This window comes from Centroberyx affinis, unplaced genomic scaffold, assembly GCF_046629955.1.
Source record: "Centroberyx affinis isolate AG114_WGS23_722 - 3 ecotype Tasmania unplaced genomic scaffold, CSIRO-AGI_Caff_v1 ptg007350l_1, whole genome shotgun sequence".
In the NCBI taxonomy this organism is placed as follows: domain Eukaryota; kingdom Metazoa; phylum Chordata; class Actinopteri; order Beryciformes; family Berycidae; genus Centroberyx; species Centroberyx affinis.
In genome coordinates, this window is record NW_027283708.1 from 1 (window position 1) to 22,890 (window position 22,890).

The 22,890-nt window shown below is 42.8% G+C and overlaps 1 protein-coding gene across 1 annotated transcript; it reads left to right on the forward strand.

The window, feature by feature from the left end:
- Window positions 1-475: 475 nt before the first annotated feature.
- On the forward strand, window positions 476-11,369 carry LOC139639480 (ankyrin repeat and BTB/POZ domain-containing protein 2-like; the record flags this gene model as incomplete). Its single annotated transcript, XM_071513581.1, has 9 exons — window positions 476-611; window positions 1,603-1,850; window positions 4,228-4,406; window positions 5,827-5,932; window positions 6,563-6,665; window positions 7,439-7,511; window positions 8,271-8,339; window positions 9,227-9,340; window positions 11,106-11,369. Coding segments are annotated over 9 exons (1,292 nt in total), but the record flags the coding sequence as incomplete, so codon positions are not given.
- Window positions 11,370-22,890: the final 11,521 nt, after the last annotated feature.

The following is a 22,890-nucleotide window of genomic DNA, read 5'->3' on the forward strand; positions in this document are numbered from 1 at the left end:
TTCACAGTTTGGGTCGATGCTCATAAGGCATCAAAACACATTCAGTCCTGGGCCAACTTTCAACATATTAGTCATATTCCCCTGTTTTGCAATAAAAAAATAATAAAACATTTGTGTATGTAGGGCAGCTGGCAGGATTATATGTTATAGTACTGATACATTACCATCACTATAGCAGGGACGATAATAATAACACTTTTAAAAAACAAAGTTATAAAGTGCTTCAAATTCAGAAGATGTATATATAAATAAAGTAGAAATGAAACACCATTATAACAAGATGGAAGAATTAAAAAATGAAAATATTTATAACAGTGGGACATAATTAACACAATACAATCAATCACATGAAAACAAGTCTGTAAAAGTGTTTTAAGAAGTGATTTTAAAGAAGACACTGATTCTGCCAGCCTGATCTCCTCAGGCAGAAAGTCTGTGGCACAGCTGTACTCCATGACAACTTTTGTCTTTTCAGGTTACTATGAAATGGTGAGCCTGCTGCTCGCCCATGGGGCAGACCCGCTGCTCAGGGTGCATCATGGGAATTCTCTGACATCACCGCTGTACGAGGATATGAACTGCTTCAGCTACGCGGCGGCACACGGACACAGGTGGGCAGCAGAGTATACAGTAGAGTGGATTGGCTTGAAGGTATCTTTCCATCTCCAAAGATACTGTTAGATTATCATGTCGCTGCTGTCCTATGAAAACCTCGTATCTCAAAATGTTCAAAAAGTCAACTGTTATGGTACTAAAAATACTGCTTTATTTACAGCTTGACCACCATGCATTTTTGAGTTGAAGTGGGGATTTCAAGTGGGGATTTGAAAAGGTTTTATAAGACCAAGGGGTTGTAGGGTTTTTCCTTAAGCCTTCGGATTCTAAGCAAACTTTTGCAATTTTGTGATACATTGAAATTTGCCTTTGTTTACCACCTAAAAAAAACCCGTTGGTAACGCTTTACAATAAGGGTTACTAAGTTAAGGGTTAGTTAATGCTTAATACCTTAGTTAACATGAACACCATTAGTAAATTACACATTAGTTAACTGTTAGTTAAGGGTTAGTTAATGCTTATTAAGCATTAATGCTTATTAACTAACCCTTAACTTAGTGACCCTTATTGTAAAGTGTTACCAAAATGTTTTGACCCCTAAAGAATTATATCATTTTTCTTCAGGTATAAATCCAGCTTTTCATATGATTGGTCCCTTCTTGTACAGCTCCACTTCTGATTGGTCAACAGACTTGCTAGGAACACATTGAAAGTTTAGAGTCCGCACTTTCTGCAGCTTTTTTTTTTTTTACGTCAAACAAGCGTCAAATTACAGATCAAGATGCAATGATACTTGATACAATACTTTTTCATCTAATTTAAAGTGATAATATCTCTGCTTCTGATTGGTCTACAGACTTTGATGATGATCGATGGAAAAATTAGGATCTGCACTTTCATTTCTCTGCTTGTTTCTGTTGTACAAGCAATACGTTATTCATCAACATACAAAAATAGGTCATTTGTTGTTGCTGTTACTGTGACTCCAGAGGGTTGTTATGCATGACAGAAAAAGTGCTTACTCAGCCTTCCCCTCCTCCGCTACAGGAACGTCCTGAGGAGGCTGCTGCTGCAGCCCCAGCAGAGGAAGGAGGACGTCCTGTCTCTGGAGGAGATCCTGGCCGAAGGAGTGGAGGAGGAGCAGGAGGACAACGCTCCCCGGCGGTCTGCTGCTCCTGGTCCTGCGGGTCCGGTTCCCAGGCTGTGTAAGGCCAGGATGAAAGCTCTCCAACAGGCCGCCTACTACAGCGCTGAGCACGGCTACCTCGATGTGACCATGGAGCTCAGAGCGATGGGTAAGCAAGCTGTGGGCTCCTGCACCACAGAGCCATGACATGAGGTGTGCAACTGAGTTTATCTCCTGAGTGAATGAGTATCCCACTACTATCATTGGAGAGCGGTTTGTGTGTTTGTGTGTGTCCCACCATGGAGGAGAGGAGAGGAGAGGAGAGGAGAGGAGAGGAGAGGAGAGGAGAGGAGAGGAGGGGAGAGGAGAGGAGAGGAGGAGAGGAGAGGAGAGAAGAGACAAGGAGAGGAGAGGAGACAAAGAGAAGAGAGGAGAGGAGAGGAGAGGAGGGGAGAGGGGGAGAGGAGAGAGGAGAGGAGAGGAGAGGAGAGGAGAGGGGAGAGGAGAGGAGAGGAGAGAGGAGAGGAGACAAGGAGAGGAGAGAGGAGAGGAGAGGAGAGAGGAGGAGAGGGGAGAGGAGAGGAGAGGGGAGGGGAGAGGAGAGGAGAGAGGAGACAAGGAGAGGAGAGGAGACAAGGAGAGGAGAGGAGGAGACAAGGAGAGGAGAGGAGAGGAGACAAGGAGAGGAGAGGAGGAGAGGAGAGGAGACAAGGAGAGGAGAGAGGAGAGGAAAGGAGAGGAGGAGACAAGGAGAGGAGAGGAGACAAGGAGAGGAGAGGAGGAGAGGAGAGGAGACAAGGAGAGGAGAGGAGAGGAGGGGAGAGGAGAGGAGAGGAAAGGAGAGGAGAGGAGAGGAGGAGAGGGGAGAGGAGAGGGGAGGGGAGGGGAGAGGAGAGGAGACAATGAGAGGAGAGAGGAGAGGAGAGGAGAGGAGAGAGGAGACAAGGAGAGGAGAGGAGGTTTTCAAAGTCCCTTTATTGAACCATTTCAAAGACAAACCAGATCACCGTCACATCATCACTTCAGGGCGAAAAAAAATATTCCTAAAGTACAACAAACCTGTCCACCAAACACAGAAACGTGTCTCTCTCAGAAATGTACAATCAGCTCTCCGTCTCCGCCCACAGAGCATAACCCCCCCCCCCAACAGCCCACATGTGACTGAAGGCCTGCATATTGTCCATCATCTGATAGTATGCGTATTCCACTCTCAGTCTGGCCTTCAGCAGTCCCTTCAAAACCAGCACCGGATCCACACAGCCGGCACTCTGAGCCTGGTTCTTCCGTGTCAGCCAGATGGCCAACTTGGCAGTACCTGATAAAAAGTTCACCAATGTGTGTACAGTCTTTTTCTTAGCACAGAACACACAACAAACCAAAAGAGAAATCCTCCCCGAGACCCCGAAACCACCTTTTTAACAGCTCAAAAAGCGCTGCCAGCCGAGGACACTGAACAAACAAGTGTACCAGGGTCTCAACCTGAAAACAGAAGGTGCACCCCTCCCTCAGCTCCAGCTATTGCCCCATGTACGACCCTCCACTGGAGGTCTGCTGTCCGCTTTTCAACGGGCAGCTTGTACAGGGACCGCCAGCTGCCTTTCGGGGAAATGTCTGGACCAAAAAACACAAAAAGTCCACCTCGACTCCTTCATCCCTGCCAAAGAGCGCAGGTTCAAAACCTTAACGCAGGTTTGGTAGACTGCTTTTTTCGCTGCAGCCTGAAATTTGTCCAGGTGTAGGGTTGTAAAGGACAGCAGCTGACCTCCTCCTTCCTGCCACTCCCCCCACAGCTGGGGTAATAGACAGAGAGGGGAAGCTGTATTCGTACTCCTCAGTCCACTGGTCACACAGAGTCTGGTTCCCTGCAAATGTTCTCAGGGGTTGTGAGGAGAGGAGGAGAGGAGACAAGGAGATGAGAGGAGAGAGGAGAGGAGACAAGGAGAGGAGAGAGGAGAGGAGAGGGGAGGAGGAGAGGAGACAAGGAGAGGAGAGGAGACAAGGAGAGGAGAGAGGAGAGGAGACAAGGAGAGGAGGAGAGAGGAGAGGAGAGGAGACAAGGTTGGAGGTTATAAATTCTAGTATGATTCTAGTATATTCTAGTTGATATTGAATCTAAACAAAATCACAACGTTTGACACTAGAAAGGCCAGGGATTTTCAGGGGTCTTACAAAAGGCAACAAGAGGTAAATATAATTATAACTACTATTTCCTGATTTTGAAAATGTAACAACACTGATTTATACAGAACGTCATGGAGGAAATCACTTTGAAAGCTGAGATATTTCAGTTCTAAAATTCAAAACAGCCATTAATCGACCCCAGCTTGGTCTTTGTCGTGTTGAAACACTAAAACAGTTACTGCTGTTTGCCTTTGTAGGGCGGTCTGTGCCATTGATCACCTACGGCTGCTAATGATTAGGTCGGGTATTTTTCCATCGAGGGATCAAAACTACTTTGTTGAATGCTTGAGTCCAGTGCAAAAATGATCTAATATTTCCATTTCTTATTCTAAGAGCTTGTTCATACTTCCCCCCGCTCCCTGCAGGAGTTCCCTGGAGGCTCCATGTGTGGCTGCAGACTCTGCAGAGGGCGCAGCAGCTGTCCAGGGACGAGCTCACCTTCTCCCTCCTCACCGAGTTCCCCTCCATCAGGACAGAGGACTACAGCCAGGAGCTCATCTCCACAGGCTTACCACTCATGTTCAGCATGCTGGTAACCAGCAAGGTACAGCTGGAGCCCAAAACACCTCTCTGTGTCTTCTTGTGCTGTGTTGATGTGGCCTGGCAGTCTGTTACGGTGTGGTCGAGTCCCGCTTCGAATTAAACAACCTTGGAAACACCTGAGACTGAGGGTGTTTGGAGCGGTTTGTTTGAACAGCATCGATTCCTTTAGTTAAGTTTGCTTGTCCAGGTGAGAACGATGCTGTTTGAACTCTGGTGCCAAATAACAGCACAGAGAGTCTCAGTCCTCTAACAAGAGAACTGCGGTGTGGTTCGTTAGGAGCGAGAACATAAACCAACTACAGCAAATGACCCCAAGAATGCAAGGGATTATGGGTAGGAGGAGACAGATGTGGACATCTGATAGCCAGCAGTTCCTCATGCTTGGAAAGCCTAGCAGAACAAAATGAAGTCTGGACTGATGCTCATATTCAGCTGCTTCTTCATGTGTTCTTAACTGGTACGAACACCACAGAAGAAGAGACAGACAAGTCCATCATGCTGAGATAAAGTTCCAGAGACTGGATTCAGATTTGTTTTGACTCTGCCCCATCGGCAAAATCCTTCACCAGGCGGGATGACCCTGGTTCACCTGTAATTCTGCAGTGTGAACCTAAACCAAATACTAAAATGCAATGCAAATTTTCCACTCTGGTTCAGACCCAAAGATAACAACTGTAGGTGTGATCACACCCTAAAATAACATGATTAGCTAGAACAGGTTTTAAATGTCTGTCCTATCAAAGGTCCTGGCTCAGCATGGCATTTCTTGGCTCCAGGGTTTGTTGTTTATGGTAAAGCTATTGCTCCTAGTAAAGACCACAGAAATGTGGGTTTATACAAAAGGAGGAAAGTCAATCACAACTGAATCATACCTAAAGATGTAGCTACATAGGAGTAAAATCCCAATGGGAGATAGGCAGATATATATTTATATACATATATATATATATATGGCTTGGATCTCTGGATTTCTGTGGTCTTTACTCTTTTTTGATATATGTTGTTTGGAGTCGTGATATTGGATGCTATTTATGGATGATAAAAAAAAAAACTTTTCTGATTGTTAATTTTTTGATTGCCATACCTTGCCACCTGGATGGACCCTTGTACCTCACTAGGCACTGATTTGTACCATGAGGTTACCTGATTACCTTGGCCCTATGATTGGACCATGTTATTTCCTGTTCCCCTATATAAACAGGCCCCATTGTATTGTTTATTCAGATACCTGACGCAGGTCGCTTGACCGAAACGTTGTGTCATTTAATAAATTCTTGTTAAGTGAAGACAGTGTGCGGGAGTCTACTGATTTTACTTCCTGCTCCTCCGATGCACCTGGCGCATACAGCAGTGCAAAAATCACCTTTTTGTTTAAAGTTATCGCTCCTGTCTGAACTCGGCCATGTTGTCTTCCTCTGCAGGACTATGTGATGACCAAGCGGCTGGCGTCTGTCTTCTCTCACTGCTACGGCTGCACTGCTGTTCCCCCTGTTCCCCCCATGGACGTCACTCTGTCTACACAGCTAGGTAACATGCTGCTGTTGCCATGTGGAAACCTTGTAACTCCAGTTTCATTGATTGTCATGGTTGAAAAATTGTACAAACGCTCGGTTATTAAAACAAGCGATTCTCTCTCCAGCATGGTGCATTTACGGCAATGATGTTTATTTCTTCCCGAGTGCAAGAAGGCACTTGGAGAGCGCAAACCTTCCAATGCTGAACAATTCTCTAGCTTGCTGTTGCACCCAAATAACTCATTCCTATCACTTACATTGTAATGTAAATTTATGTCTTGCAAACGTCCCCTCAGGATTTGGAATCAACTCTCTATCTCCGCTAGTTTCATAGTTATGGCAAAAAATATATAATTGTCTAATGGTGGAAATCCAAGATGCAGATCACCACCAAAATCGAATCATCTGTTCCTTCGCCTCAGGCTGATCAGTCCACTAAATTTCATGGAAATCCGTTAAAAAGGTTTTGATACATTCTGCTGACAGACGGACAAACTAACAGGGGAGAAAACAACCTTCTTGGTAGAGGTAATAAGAAGAAGACTGTGTTGAGTTGTGTGAAAATTTGCATCGACATTTAGCACCGACTAATAATGTTGCTGTCACCTCCCAGTTCCACTCACCAGTTTGCCTCTCTCCTCAGATGTTCATTTCCTGAACAATCAGGAGATGTCGGATGTGACGTTCATGGTGGAAGGGCGTCCGTTCTTCGCTCACCGGGTTCTCCTGATGTCGGCTTCTGAGAGGTGAGGTCTCTGTTCTGTCACTTCACACTAGGGCTGAACAATTCATCCAAATTTTATCGAAATCGCAATATGGCCTACTGCAATTTTCCAATCGCAGGCAGTGCAATATTTGTTAAAGGCGAAATGTGTCAAAATACCATTTTAAATGAAATATTGTGGTGCTGCAGAGATGTCCTGGCCTACACATCATATTCTACAGACTTCAGAAAACATCTTTGTTTGGTACGGATCCCCGCAAAAATCACACCGTAATCAGTTTAATACGTTTTTCAATGAAAATGAGAATAATGATGTAAAAATGATCATTCCCTCTAATATCGCAAATCATAACGCAATTGCAATATCAGTCAAAATAATCGCAACTAGATATTTTTTCAAAATCGTTCAGCCCTACTTCACACTTTATTTGAAGTCAGTGCCAGTGTGGTCAGCACACTTGGAGATACTAGTGCTCGTTTTCCTCTCTTCAGAAGAAGCCATTTGCTGCCATTCACTCTTGTCCAGTATGAAAAACGACTTCCACAGAGCGAGAGAATCCATCACAGGAAACATGAAGCCTTGAAAAAAAATCGAATTAGTCTACCTGGAGCATGGATTGCAAAATTATTGGAGGAAATGTAAACTAAATGTAGACAGTAGTAAAGGCTATGACTCCAAAACACATTGAGATTCTCCTTTAAAATAACTCTTTAAGATCCCTAGTTGTTATGTAATGTGTGTGTGTGTGTGTGTGTGTTAAGTGATGTTCTGGTGTGTGTTTCTCCCCCCGCCAGGTTTCGGTGCATGCTCGGCGATTCCCCCGACAACATCATCCACATCAGTCACATGACCTACAGCACATTCCAGGTGGGCCGGAAACTACAAACTCACTTGTTAACGAGGGCTTTGGGTTCAAATCATCGGCTGCCACAGGATGGATCAAAACTTAAATTTAAGTTCAAAACCTAACATGCATTCAAGTGGACAGCAATTTGCCATCCCATTCCACTGAAATACATTCAAAATCCTTAAAAAAAAAAGATGGTTATGGAGACAAATAGTGAAAAAAAAAAAAAGTTTTTTGAGCAAACTATTACAGTATTGACTTTTGTTTTCCTTACAGCAATTTTCTTTTACTCTAGTTCATTTTTGAATTACTTTATGGCAAAAAAAGAAGCTTTTCCTGTTTTCCTGTTGCATTCCTATGACTTGTTCCTGTAGTATACTGTAGTACATTCTGTAAAGAGGTACCACTCTTACTGTATTTTGTAATGGGAACTTTGTTTACTGTAAAATAAGACAATGTACACATATCTTATACAATTAACAATAACAACAATACACACAACAAAAAACTAGAGAGCACAAAATGATTTACTACATCAGAGATTGCCATAAAATGACACATCTACTGTAATGCTACCTGTTGTTAGTGTTTTTTTTAGGTAATTGTGTTATGAGTGACAAAGCGTTGCTGTTGGAGAAAACTAGTGCTGGTGTTTTGGTGGAATTATTTGCATTTTGGGTGTGAAATTAACTGTTGTGAAGAGTTTTGAAAAAGTGGACTCAGTATTGAGAAAGGTTTATAAGCAAAAAAAACTGTAAAGCGTGCATCTTTCCCTGCAGATGATGATGAAATCTCTGTACTGTGGAGGAACGGAGGGAGTGAGCGTGTCGTACTCTGATGCCATGAAGGTAAAGTCACTGACCTGCTGCTTTGCCAGTCCAACACTAGGTGGAGTCTGTTAGGTTAGGGTTGGAACCAGTGGTGGAAGAAGTTCTCTGATCCTTTACTTAAGTAAAAGTACCAATACAGCAATGTAAAAATACTCCATTACAAGTAAAAGTCCTGCATGAAAAATCATACTTAAGTAAAAGTACATAAGTATTAGCAGCAAAATGTAGTTAAAGTATTAAAGTAAAAGTAGTGGTTTGGTCCCTCTGACTGATATTTTATTATATATGACATCATTAGATTATTAATACTGAAGCATCAGTGTGTAAGCAGCATGTTACTGTTGTAGCTGCTGGAGGTGGAGCTAGTTTGAACTACTTTATATACAGTTAGCTAGTTTAGTCTAGTGGTTCCCAACCTAGGGGTCGGGCCCCTCCAAAGGGTCACCGGATAAGTCTGAGGGGTCATGAGATGATTAATGGGAGAGTAAAGAAGGAAAAACAAAGTTCTAATACACAAATCTGTTTTCAGTTTTTTGACTTTTTCCTCTAATCTTTGATTTTTGCTGAAATATTGGATCATTTGAACATTTATTGAAATGAAACCATGTGAGGTTTAGAGGGAAAAATCACTATTTGGTGGAGCTGTTAACAACTCATAGACATCTGAAATGTGACCCGACTACACACTGCTTTTTGTAAGACGTCAAAAGCCAAAAAGGTTGGAAACCACTGGTTTCATCTTTAACAATGTGTTGTATTTTAAAAGCTTGTTATATTATCCATTGTGTCAAATCTCCATCTGAAAAGTAACTAAAACTGTCAAATAAATGTAGTGGAGTAGAAAGTACAATATTTCCCTCCTTTCCACCACTGGTTGGAGTAAATCTGTTCTGGTTGTGTTGTAGCTGCTGCCAGTGGCCGCTTTCTTCCAACTCAAAGGGCTGCAGAGGTGCTGTGAGATGCAGCTGTCGCAAAGTCTGACTCTGGACAACGCTGTGCACGTCTACCACACTGCTAAGGTGAGAGGAGAACTGACATGACTTCAGCTTCTCTAATTATTTTTTTTTTTTTCACTTTAGTTTTTATTGAGTTCAACATTTAGAAACATGTAAAACCAACAGTTAAACATGTACACAAACAAAAAGAGAAAAAAAAAAGAAAAAAAGGGGTTTTGTTTGGGAGTTACATTCTCAGTAGTTCATCCATTCTCACAGTTTCATCCACTAAATCAGTTCAGTCCTTTGTCTGTAGATCAGTTGTCTTCTTCGCTGCTTTGGGTCCTGAATAATGTCCATTTCTCCCACTTTTCAATCTCAAACGATATGTCAGTTTTTCCATTATGTAGATTTCCTCTACTATCTCTATCCATTGTTCCTGAGTAGGGGGGGGATCCACTTTACCCCATTTCCTTGTGATAGCTTTTTTACTAGCTATTAACAATATTTTGACCAGATACCTATCCCTTATTTGTACATTTTCCTCAGTAGGATTACACAAATAGAGTACCATGTAGCTCATAGGGATATCATATCCTAGTATCTTTTGCAAAACTTTGTATACCATGTTCCAAAACATTCATATTTTGTGGCATTTCCAAAATATATGTGAGTGATCTGCATCTAATGCTCCACATTCTCTCCAGCATGGTAGATTTATGTTTGAATATTTACTCTTGACCTTGGGCGTGATAAAAAAAAAAAAAAACGAATCAAATTTTTCCAAGCGAATTCCCTCCATATCTGTGAATTGGTGGATGTTTGGTGTATTTTCCAAGTTTTGCCAATCATCATCTGAAATTTATATGTTGAACTCTGATTCCCATTTTTCCGTCATATATTTAGTCAAATACTTATTTGTCATCAATGCTTGATATAGTGCAGATATAATTCTAAATTGTGTTTCCTTGTACGTTGGATCTGGGTATTTTCATGTTTTAATTTCAACTGAGGGATTACATGGTTCTCCACAGCCGTGGTTCTTAACCTTTTTAACCTTAACCTGATCACTGGCTGCAAGTGCAGAGAAGTGAACAATTCAACCAATGAATGATTTTCCCTTTTCAGGTTGTTTCATTTGATTAATTATCAGAGGAAGAGGCCGAGAGGCTGAAGCTATAATTACAGAAATCAGAAACAATACATCATAAATTGTATAAATCCTATCCTATAAATCAGTGGTTCTCAACGTGGGGTCCGAGGACCAGCGGGGGTCCCAGGCAAATTGATGAATGTTGAATCGTTGCATTCAAATGCATGAATCGTTAAACTTCAGCATTATTTCATTTACAAGAAGTGAACACAATTACAGAATGTAGAAGAATGACTGTTTTGGTCATAGTTTTACTGTTATCTCTCTACCTACAATACAGATAGTCATGGAATTCTGGAACAAATCATATCTAACAATAAATATATTCTCAGATTTGGGTCTGAGAAGGAAAATCTCATCAAATGGGGGTCCGTGGCCCTAATGTGGACTAAATTAGGGGTCCTTGATATGAAAAAGGTTGAGAATCACTGCTATAAATCATCTCAGGACCCCCAAAATGATACATTTTGACTGTTTTTCTTAGTTCCTGAAAAGTTGACATTTTGGAGATACGAGGTTTTCACCTTCCTTTTTGAAGCTGTGTTTCAAGCCCTGATTTAGTAATAGAAGGCAGATTCAAATCTTGTTTCTATTTTTACCAAAGCCTGTCTGTATCTTATGACAACAATATGCTATGACTGCAGCTGAGCATAATCCTGTGTGTGTGTGTGTGTGTGTGCGCGTGTCTGTGTGTAGCACCACGGAGCATCTGAACTCTGGAGGTTTTGCGAAGGATTCTTCCTCCAGAACATGGAGCAGCTCCTGGAGAGAGAGGACTTCCACCGCCTGCTGCTGGGCGGGGCCGGTCAGGACCCGCTGCGCCCCGGGACGGACACCCACGCCGGGCCGGGACCGGGACCGGGAGCAGGACCGGACCGGCTCCCCCCCGCCCTCCTGACGGACCTGGAGGCCGCGCTGGTCCACAGACTGTACACACTCTACTCCGCGTGTCGAGAGTGAACGCGACCCTCGACTCGGGTTAAGAAGAACTGAAATGTATGGGAATATTAGCCATATAGCTCCACTTTAGTCTGATCGGTGAGATCGTGTTAGTGTAGCTGAAGAATACACTGCAAAAAAATTTCCATCTTAACAAGTCATTCATCTTAAAATCGTATTTTTCTTAACACAAGTGAACACTTCTGCCAGTGTAGCTTCACTAGGAATTTTCCAGAAAAAGTATTTGTATTTTGAAACAAAGCAGAATAAGGAAGATCGTCCAGCTAGTGCCAGGAAAATGACTTTGTGAAGTGTTTTAAGAAAATAATATTTCACAACTCAACACTAAATCTCTTGTTAAGATGGCTATTTTTTTTGCAGTGCATACAGTTACGCAAGCCGTTCTAGTATTATGTGAATTCTCAGCCGCTGCATGTAGATAATTAAGTCTGGATATGTAAAATATGTACATATTTTTGTGAATAAACATCTTACCGAAACGACTCAGCAGCCTGACACACGTCTCCACACAGCTCCAAAGTCAACAGATTTATTTCCTTTAGCACTGAAGTTGTTCACAGTAACATCACAAGGGAATACATTGCCAGTGGTTATCCTGCTCAGTACTAGCGCTCCGTGCTCCAAAGTCCATTCCGTGTGCTCTGGATTCCCACAGTAGAAAAGAGGAAAGCGGACAATGATAGGTATTGCTTTATTTTCTCTCTTGATACCGAATCCCACCCCCCGGGGCCGGGTCGCCGGGTCCCTCTTTGAGAGAATGAATAAGGAGGATGCATTGCACGGCTACTGCGTGTAGCACAGTAACCAAAGGAGGAGGGAAAAGGGGCAAGAGGACGGCGTGGGGGGGGGGAAGAAACTGAAAAAGGCAAATCGAAACAAATGCACATAAAGAACAGAAATAAAGAGAACAAAAATAAGTGAAGAAAAGGAGAGAAAAAGGGGGACGGGAGAACAATTCCAACGACGACATGCAAAGAAAAGACGAATGCTGAACATGCAAACAACCATACAAGGTCAAAGCTAAGAGTAGGAATCCCCTTGGTTTTTTAAATAAGCTTGTCAGTAAACTTGGCTTATTTACAGAATGAGCGGTTGGTGAGTTTTGAGTCATCATACACACGGGGGAGAAGGAACCGACAGTTATCAACAAAGGGTTTGTTCCTCTCAAAGAGGCTAGTCTACATTCTTAAATTACGGTAAATCATTTTTCCAAACGTATATTACAAGCTTTCTCGCCGAAAAGCCGGGAAAGGAGTGAAACGCTCACAAAACATTTCAAGATTTCGGGAATGATCAATAACTTAAAACATGACAAAAATATCCTTAAATAATTTGACTTAAGAAACATTCTCTACATCTTTCATATAAATAACTGAGAATAAATTAATAACAAAATGACCAAAAATACAATAAAGTACAAAAATATACACAGCAGTTCAATTATCGTCTGAATCCTGCAGATACTTCGAAAGGAACGTGAACAAAACAATAAAAAAAAAAAAAAAAAAAAAAAAAATGGTTATAGAACTGAACCCAAATGTGATTCACTCGTCAAAAGTGCAAAGGAATATGAGACATTTCGATACAAGACAAAGACTTGTCCAGGAATAGAAAAAAAAAAAAAAAAAAAAAAAAAAAATGTGGCAATAACAAACTCCGCTAAACATAATGTCACGACTACACTTTTGTACATACGGAACATTATTTAGTCTGTACAACAGAATAGATCATTCATTTATGTAATATCACCCCCACCCCCCCCCACCCCCACCCCCCCATGCGACCTTTCGATCGCAGAACCCGAATTTCATGTACAGAAAAAAAAATAAAAAAATGCCACAGTCCTGCCGCTCAACAAAGAAAAGACTTAACATTAAAAAGAAGAATTACAATCCAGCCAGCGTCCGTCTGGACAGGAGCTCAGAGTCCTGCTTCTGTTTTGTCAGTGTGTGCAAGTCATTACATCCCGCGAAGAAGTCATGTTCGTGTGTGTGTGTGTGTGTGTGTGTGTGTTTTTATGTACATGTGGGAGAAAGAGAAGGAGAGAAAAGAGGAGAGGGGGATGTGTGTGTGTATGTGTAGAAGTTTGACAAACATCATTGTCTTAAGGCTTTTTTTCGTGTTTTTTTTTTTTTTTTTTGTTCCAACTCTTCGGCGATGTCTCTCTTGTGTGTTTTTTTTTTTTTTGGGGGGGGGCCCCCGGTGGAGCGAGTGAGGGAGGAGGGGGGGGCGAGGTGAACTCTACTGTACTGTGGGGGGGGGGGGTTGGAGAAGAGAGGGGGGGTGGGGGTTGGGGGGTGTGTAGGAGGAGGAGGTGGAGGAGGAGTGGGGGGGGGGGGGGGGGGGTCTCTCTCTTTTCTTCTGTTTGGGGGGGGCTCTCTGGCGCTGGCGGGCCGGTCTTGCAGGAGCGCAGGGTGGCCCCCCGCGTTAATAGTTTTTATGGATGATCCCTGGTGGCAGAGACAAGTCACAAGCCGTCACACACTGTGACGAGCGCACACACACCCACGGACAGACCCCCCCCCCCCCCCACCCTCCCCCCCCCGACACAGAGAGGGACACGGGGCGGGGGGGGGACGGGGGGGCCGACAAAGCTACATTTGCTACTTATTGTAAAATACTGATCAACTTTTAAACTGAAATAGCCATTCCCATTATACAGTACAAAAGTTTATAGGCAAAAAAGTAGATTTTTCTTTTTTTTTTTTTTTTTTGTAGAGCAACACTCCTAACTAAAGGGCAAAGTTAGCAGCTCTCCTTTGTTCATTCTCTTCTCTGGGTTTCTAATGACCTGATAACTGCTTATCATCTAGTCATGCACGGCTACCACTCCTTAAGGTTGTTCCTGTGTCCTGTTGCTGGCGGCCATCTTTGTTTTGTCTTTGCCCGGGGGGCATTTAGAGTCATTGGGCGGGGGGGGCTGGCTGGGCTTGCTGCCGGGGGCATGCTTGGCGGGGGGGCTAGGCGTGGCGGGGGCGCCGGGGGGGTGGGACGCTTGGACGTTCTTCTCGTCTGAAAAAAGCTGTTTAATTACGTCAAAGAAGTTACTCAACGGGCTGCCTACACAGACGGGGAAGAAAAGGAGGGGGGAAAAAAAAAAGAGAGAGAGACAAAAACAACAAATGAGCAATGGGGTTAACGTGAGGAGAGGAGGAGGTGATGGAGGGGATGAGAAGAGGACTGGAGCCGGAGAAAAGGAGACTCTTGAGCCGGGGAAGGGGCAGAGGGACGACTGGACTGCAGGTTGTTGGTGTAGGACTGTTAGTGATGTGTAGCTCTGGTAGAGTCTTGGGTTGTGTCTCTTCCTCCATGATAAAACCCCAAAATCAGTGATTCTGTGATCTGTTGCTCTGGTAGAGGAGATTGGAGAATTGTGTTTTTTTCTCTCTCCATTCACTGCCATTGTCTGGAGGAACAGTCTGAAAATCACACTTCTAGCACATAAAAAAACAAAGCAAATTCTGACAATAGCCTATATAGAAAAATAGTCATTCTGCAGAATTTCTTGTGAAATCGCTTTCTTTATGTTGTTAAACCAACAAGTGTAACACAGAAATCCGGTCGAAAGAAAGCGATTCACGTAAAAATTCAGCAGCATGACTAGTTTTTTTATATTTAATTATATTTATATTTATTCACATTTGTACAGAAGCGTAATGCATTCACTTGAGAAAAAAAAATTTGCCCTGTTTTTCTGAATTAACGAGATATTATCTCAGAATTCTGAGAAAAGTTTTAATGGAAAACAACAATTCTGCTGTTTTACTGAGATCATTTTCTCGTTAATTCAGAAAAACAGCATTTAAAAAAAAAAAAATTCTGCTCTGTTTTTCTGAATTAACGAGATAATTATCTCAGAAAAACAGAACAGAATTATTTTTTCCATGAAAACGTTTCTCAGAATTCTGAGATAATTATCTTGTTAATTCAGAAAAACAGAGCATAAAAAAAAAAAAAAAAAAAATTCTGCTGTTTTTTCTGAGATAATTATCTCGTTAATTCAGAAAAACAGAGCAGATTTTTTTTTTTTTTTTTTAATGCTCTGTTTTGCTGAATTAACAAGATAATTGTCTCAGAAAAACCGAGCAGAATTTTTTTTTTTTGTAATTTTTTTCTCAAGTGAATGTATTACGCTCTGTACATTTGTTTATGTGCTAGAAGTGTGATTTTCAGACTGTTCCTCCATACAATGGCAGTGAATGGAGAGAGAAAAAAAACACAATTCTCCCGTCTCCTCTACCAGAGCAACAGATCACAGAATCACTGATTTTGGTGTTTTATCACAGAGGAAGATACACAACCCAAGACACTACTAAAGTTCAGCATCACTTTAAGGCCAGAGGGGGGAGGGGCAGCACTGAAGTGAGCCAATATATTCAGATGTATTGAGATGGGTCAGTAGGGGGCGATGGGCTGTCACAGCACAGATACCTCAGCAGTTTAAGATATCAGCATTAACATGAGATCAGTGTTTGGCTTTAGAGTCTCGCTTTCACCTGGCTTGGGTTGGAGAGCCAATGGGAGCGCTGGAAGACAGGTCACATGTCCTTCAGTATCAGAGAGTCAGAAGAAAGAGGAGAGGAGGAGGCAGCAGTGTTGTCATACTGTATTTGAGACAGTAAATCATAGTCGAGCCTGCTCTCCTGAAATTTCGTGAAATGAGCACGATGTCTTAAAAGGCGAATAAGGAGTTCTGGACGTGAAAAGTGAGAGAAATCGGTTTCTCTGCCAGGAAAGGACGGAGACATTTACCTTCAACTCTGACGACCCGGGTTCAAACCCCAACTCACAACAACACGTTTTCTACTGTAAGTGAAGGTTTAAAGCTCCCATACTCTCCACTTCCCAGAGTTGTATTTTCTGTCTTGAGGTCCATTCAAAGCTGTGTGTGTGGTGTCATGAACCAAAAACACTCTCAATCCATTTTTCCCACGTTCATTTTCCAGCATCTCTCTGAGCCTTACCAAGAACAGGCCGTTTCTGTCCCTGTGTCTTTAAGGCTCATTAATATTAACGACCCCTCCGTTCCCGATTGGCTAACCGTTTCGAGAGTGAAACGTGAGACGCCGCGGCCCGGGCAGCTACAGGTAGGGAAAACTCTCCGGTAAATAAACGACGACAACCGCTCAACCGCTTTGAAAAAAAACACTTTGTTAGTCTATTATTTCTTACAAAAATGATAATGAGCGAACCTTTGTGACGCCACAAAGTTACGGAAGTCCAAACGGCTCGTTTAGAGGCTCGCTGCACTAATATGGATTGTGTGGATTTAGTTTTGATACTTTCACCATGTTTAGATAGACCATCCAACTCCTTTATCATCACAGAGGTTTAAGTTTTAAGTTTTCTACTGGGAGGGAAGTTTGTATGTTTAGCTAAAGTTTTTATTTAACCATAACCAAAACCTTAATCAAAGATGTTTTACCTGCCTAAACATAACTGTTAGCTAACCTTTTTCATGCTCAATTCCTGCTGCTGTCACATAATACTTTCATGGTGGAGGAACATATTTTTTTTTTGTCTTATTCGTCTCCACAACATGTGATCTGCGTTTCAGAGTTCATGCTCATTTCACGAAATCTTCTGACACTGTGTTGCCTATAGTTCCTATATAAAATGCCTTCCAAAGCTCCAGTTGACTCTCCATGTTATCAGCACACAACAGAGTCCATCCATTAACACTAGGGTTCTTTGGTCAGTGCTTCAAAAACAACCATGAGTGAATAAAAAAAACATGCAACCATACAGCACAGTACACACATTAATACACAATGACTTATCATCCCAGGGGTTAGAGCGTTCACAAATGTTTCCCTTCATTGATAAAACATCTGATGCCTTTTGTTATGCTCATAAATTGTAATAATATCATGTCTGCACTTCAGAGGCAGGCCTTGGTGTATTACACTTGTGTGATAACTTACCATTCATTATTCTTCTTCTCCAGCAACAAAAAGTGAAATGTGCATTTCTCATTTCTGGTGTCTGATATTTTGTTCCAGTGATTTCAAATATGGAAGGGTTGTGAGGAGCGGTTAAAAAAAACCTCAAGCATCACCATGCAAAGGGTTACTGTGGTCATTTAAGAGCTACACACACACACACACACACACACACACACACAGTGAAAAATGTCCATCTAAAGTCATTTGGTCTCATATTGAGCCTTAAAGGAAAAATTCACCCTCAAACACTTTAACACTGTTAAAAAAAAAACACTGCAATTTGTGATGTACTTTGCACTCCTGGCTCCATTTGGTAGTTTGGTGTAGTTTTTCTTCTTCGTGGATCACCTCCACATATTTCCAGCAGGTAGAGTTTGATTCTGAGGGACTGACACCAAAACCTCCCGTTCGTTTTCTGATATCAAAGAGCGAGGGCTTCTTTCTAGAGCCGCCATTTTCTCCCGAGAGACGTTCAACAGTCATACAGGGAGAGATCCATCGTAGAAGAGGAGAGAGACCAGTTTCTCCACCCACAGGAGCAGGAGAGAGACCAGAATGAAATGCAGCTACATGTTGTCTTTTTTTGAGTAAGGGGTGTGACTCTCTCTCTCTCTCTCTCTCTCAAAAAAAAAAAAAAACCCTCTCGCTTTGCTATCACTATCGCTACCTCCTCCAGCAACACGTAAAAAAACCCCACAGCTGAATGCAACGTCACACCGTCTCGGGGGGGGGGGGGTTGTAGAAAGGCATTCTGGGAAGGCAGGTTGAGGCGGGTTGTGGGCACACCAAAAAAAAGTACAACACTTCATCACAAAAAGAACTCCCGGAATGCACCGAACATCACAGACTGATGCTAAATGACAGTGGAAGAGGATCTGAAGGTGGATTTTTCCTTTAGAAAATCTTCAATTCTACCAGTGGGGTGAGACAATTTCACTTATTTCCAACATACAGTTTCTAGGAACAAAGTGTAGAAAATCCTGAAACAAGGCAAAATAAGACAAGAAATTGCGTTCTTTTAATGCTGATTTTGCATTGGAAACAAGTGGAACTATCTCACCTCATATTTTAAGAAACATAAAATTTGAAGATCATGGACATATTTTTTTTGCAGGGCATACACACCCCTTCTCTCTCTCTCTCTCTCTCTCACACACACACACACGCACGCACACTCGGACGTGTTAAGTGTCAGGGTGTGTGGGAGGCAGAGGCCTGTGGGAGGTGTGTGTGTGTGTGTGTGTGTGTGTGTTAAAAGCCACAGAGGTGAGTGCGTTTTGCCGGCTGATCCCAGTCTCTCTGGGTCTTACCGCGCTTGGAGGGTTTACTGGGCAAAGTGGCTGAGCGCTGCGAGCCGTCTGGGGGAGAGGACAGGTGTCAGACACACCCAAGCCCCGCCCACACTACACATCATCAGCGTGTCCACCTGCCTGTCTCAGGCTCACACTCCCGACTCGGAATCGTTTTTTTTAAAAGGATCGTTTCCGAACCTACTGTGAATGTTAAGCCCATTTTCCAGAAGGTCCTTTATCTCTGATGAGATTCCTGTGGGTTTTTTTTTTTTTTTTTTTTTGCGGTAACCTGTAGCTAGAGGGATTTCATTCATCGATGTATGTATGTCTGCTTACTTAATTTTTCTGCTCTTACGTGTTTTTTTATTCTTCTTGCATTTTTATTCTTGTCGTTTCATTCCTTGCATTTTTTTTTCTTGTCTTTTAGAACCAATTTCTGTACAAACTTTCTACAAACGATCTTGAACTTGAAGTTGTCCTCCATTTGATCTATATTCAGGGTTCCTACCCTGGTCTGGAAAGTCTGGAAAAAGTATTCAAAATAAAATTGATCATTTCCAGGTCTTGAATAGTTTGGGAATTTTGAAAAAAAAATGTCTGGAAAAGTCTGGAAAATGTTGCGGGTTCAGGTCCGATACACACATCATTCTAGCTTTTGTGTTGTTGTAGAGCCACTTTGAGTCCACAGTTTTTGTTGATGTGAAGAATAATGTTCAGATAGAGGGACGCTCTTATTACCCAGCTGCTGTCAGAATGCATTATATCAAATACCCACCAAAATCAAATCCGGTCAAGAACATAGGGTCTGGGAAAAATATGGAATTTTAAAATGGAAACCGTGTAGGAACCCTGCCAATCATCTCACATATTCTGATATTTGTCGCTGTGAAGAACAATCTTCATCTATACAGTGATGTGACCTAGTTAGCAGGGGCAAGATGTCTATCTGCGTAAATCATATTGAACACCAGACAAAATCTGCAAAAACAAATCAAGGTCTGGAAAAAGTATGGCATTTTTTTAATTGAAAATGTGTAGGAACCCTGTATATTTTCGGAATTTTTAAACGGATCTCATAGCGAATAAGAAACAAGCTTATTATTATCATTGGGTCTGGCTGATTTGTACGTCTACACGACAAAGAACATAACTTGCTTACTCAGCACTTTATTGTAATCCAGGGATGGGACAGTCATGTGCCACAGAGGGCCGAGAGTCTGCAAGCTTTCACTCCGACCAAAGACTTAGATTTAGATGGAGTGAAAACCTGCAGACTTTCGACCCTCCATGGCCCACAGCTGCTCCATCCTGTGCTAATCCGCCTCATAGGAAAAAACTTCCTTCCTCGGCTGAGAGGCTTGAAATGAGGCGGGGGTGTAACACACACAGAGGAGGATGGTGATTGGTGGGAAGGGCTGTCTAAGGCGGGACTTCCCATAGGAACAAAAAAAAAAGTGTAAGCAAAGATACTGAGCTGGGTGAAACTAGCTGAGCGAGTCATGTCAGCATTCGGAGAGGTATTTTAATTTTTTTTTTTTTTTTTCAGAAGCTGACATTGTTCTGATGACACGTTTAACCTACTTCCATGTTCCACCAATGTTTACATTTCCTCCTGACATCACGGACACGCCTACTCTTCCTCGTTCGTCCAATGAGAGCTTTCTGAATGCAGCCGGTAACTCAAAACTGTTCAGATGTATTTGGATAGGAACTACGTTTCATTCACAAAATACGGAAGAGGATTAGGGCCACATGTGAAAAATGTATTTGAGTTCTGAGTTTAAAGTCTTTTTTCTCAGAATTCTAACTTTAATTTCAGAATTCTGACTTTATTCTCACAACTCAAATACATTTTTCACATGTGGCCCTAATCCTCTTCCATAACAAAACAATGAGTTTTTAATACTTAAATAAAAAAAAATAAAAAAAATCTTTAATAATAAGATTTTGTAGACGCACACATCTCCTCCATCATGGATTATGTTACTACACTTAGTTTGCAATCTCACAAATTTGGTTTGAACAGTTGAATGAAAGTGAGTGGCGTCTAGAGGAAGAGAAATAAATCACGTGATAACTGTTTCTCTGATAACAGCTTTTTTTTTTTTAGTTTAGAGAGGGTCATGCTGGGAAATGGACTGAACATCCACTGTGGACCCGGAATCATCCTTTAAAACCCATCTACCACTGCATCCACATATTCACAAACTTGTACACACTTGTATGCACACTCACACACACACACACACACATACACACAGGTGGTCATCAGGTTCAGCTTGTTTAGTGAGTGTTTTAGTGAGTGTTTTCGGTCACACATGCACTTTCTCTTCAATCGCATCTGTTTGCATCGGCCGTCAGTTTGTCACTGCCATACAGAACATGCTTTTCGTTTCAGGGTGTTAGTCTCAGACGTGGGCAAGCACACACACACACACGCACACACACACACACACACACAGTGGCGTCGCGTGTGTGTGTGTGTGTGAATCTCAGGGAGTTTTTTTTTTTTTTTTTTTTTAAAACCCAGAGCCATGGACACAGACATAGAGTTTGGCACCAAATCGAAACTCCTGTTGTTTTGTTCAATTCACTGGCTAATCTGAGTGGGTGGGGTGGGGTGGGGGGACACACACACACACACACACACTATCTGCCAAACAGTATGTCTGCCATGCACGGCTCTGGGCGGGCATTCCATTCAGCATGCTATAGGGTCATTCAGTCCATCCAAGTGGCGTTAAGAGTAAGCTGTGGATGACAAGAAGCAGGGTGGCATGGACTGGCAAGGCTAGATAGATAGATAGATAGATAGACTGATAGATAGATAGATGAGAGCATGATAAGAGATGTGGGTTATTGGCACATCTACATGGTGGGGGTGACTGAGGTTGTGCAATACAGTGCCTGATAACAGTTCCCATCTGTGGCAGTGACTGGTCAGACTGGTGCTACTGGTGTGGAGGACTGCAGGCTATAGATGGTGTGTGGTATAATGGGAGCAGGTGAATGGCTCTCTCCCAGTAACACCTGTGTGTGTGTGTATCCTGGAGGCAGCAGTGTGTGTGTGTGTGTGTGTGTGTGTGTACAGTATGGGTCATCCTGTGGGACAAGGTATCGCAGGCTTTTGGGGGGTGTGTGTGATGGCACTGTGTGTGGGGGGGGCAGGGTGCAGTTCTCTGCTTCACCACCAGAGGGGACCATTATCAAGGAAATAACCACAGAGACAAGAAACGGGGGGAGCACCAGTGTGCACACTAACAAACGGGACTAACGAGGACAACCGAGAAGAACACGAGAGGCGCTCTTTTCTTTTCTTCCATATTTTTCTTATCCATCCATCTATCCATAGGCAGCCCAAAATATCCGATTGTGTGAAACACGATTTCCAAAAAAAAAAGATGAGGGATTGTTTTCTGTCCTGTTCAGCCTACTGAAGGCACGGGACACGGGTTCAAAACTGTCTCCAGCTTTACACAGTTGCTATTTTGCCCTAAATACAGTGGACATGTTATGGAACCTTCATCCTTTTTCTCCCTCTTGCAACAGACACAGAACTGCATGCACATAATGAGACAAATCTCCTTGAACAGCTAATCCACACACGGACAGTATCATAAAAAAAAAATCCATTTGCCTGACTGTTAGCCTGTGTGTGTTCCTGCTGAGTCAATCTCCTGTTTGTGTAGGATAAATCACATATCTAGAAAACACTGTAGTGGATTACTGTGTGTGTGTGTGTGTGCATGTGTGTGAGTGTGTGTGTGTGTGCGCCATGGTGTGCATTTGTGGCAGGACATGCATGTGGGAGATGCCGTGTTGCTAAAAGCGTGTTTGCCGAGCTGAGCTGAGCGGAGCGGAGCGGGGTCCGAGCGGCTCCGTGACCGTGGCTGTGCTGTGAGGAGTGCCAGGATGCCGGGGGGGACGGGGGGGGGCTGTGGGGGAGGGGGGGGGAGAAGGGGGGGGGGTGGCGAGGGAACTCCACTTACCGGATATCTGTGGCTGGACGCCCGGCTGGTCGTTGGAGCTGAGCAGCTGGGCCTGGATGGTCTCGACCACGCGCTTAAAACGCCGGCTGGGACCTGAGGAGAGACACGCAGGAAAGCAGATCGGGAGAGAGGGAAAAAAAGTTATATCGAGTCCATGATTTACTGTGTTTATGTAATTATTAGATACAATTCGTTCCCTCGATTTTGTGTATTTTAGGAAAAAATGCAACTTAAAAGGAACCTTTTAGGTATTGCAGATAGGCCTAGTAAGCTCTCGCTCTTTTTCACACTTTTT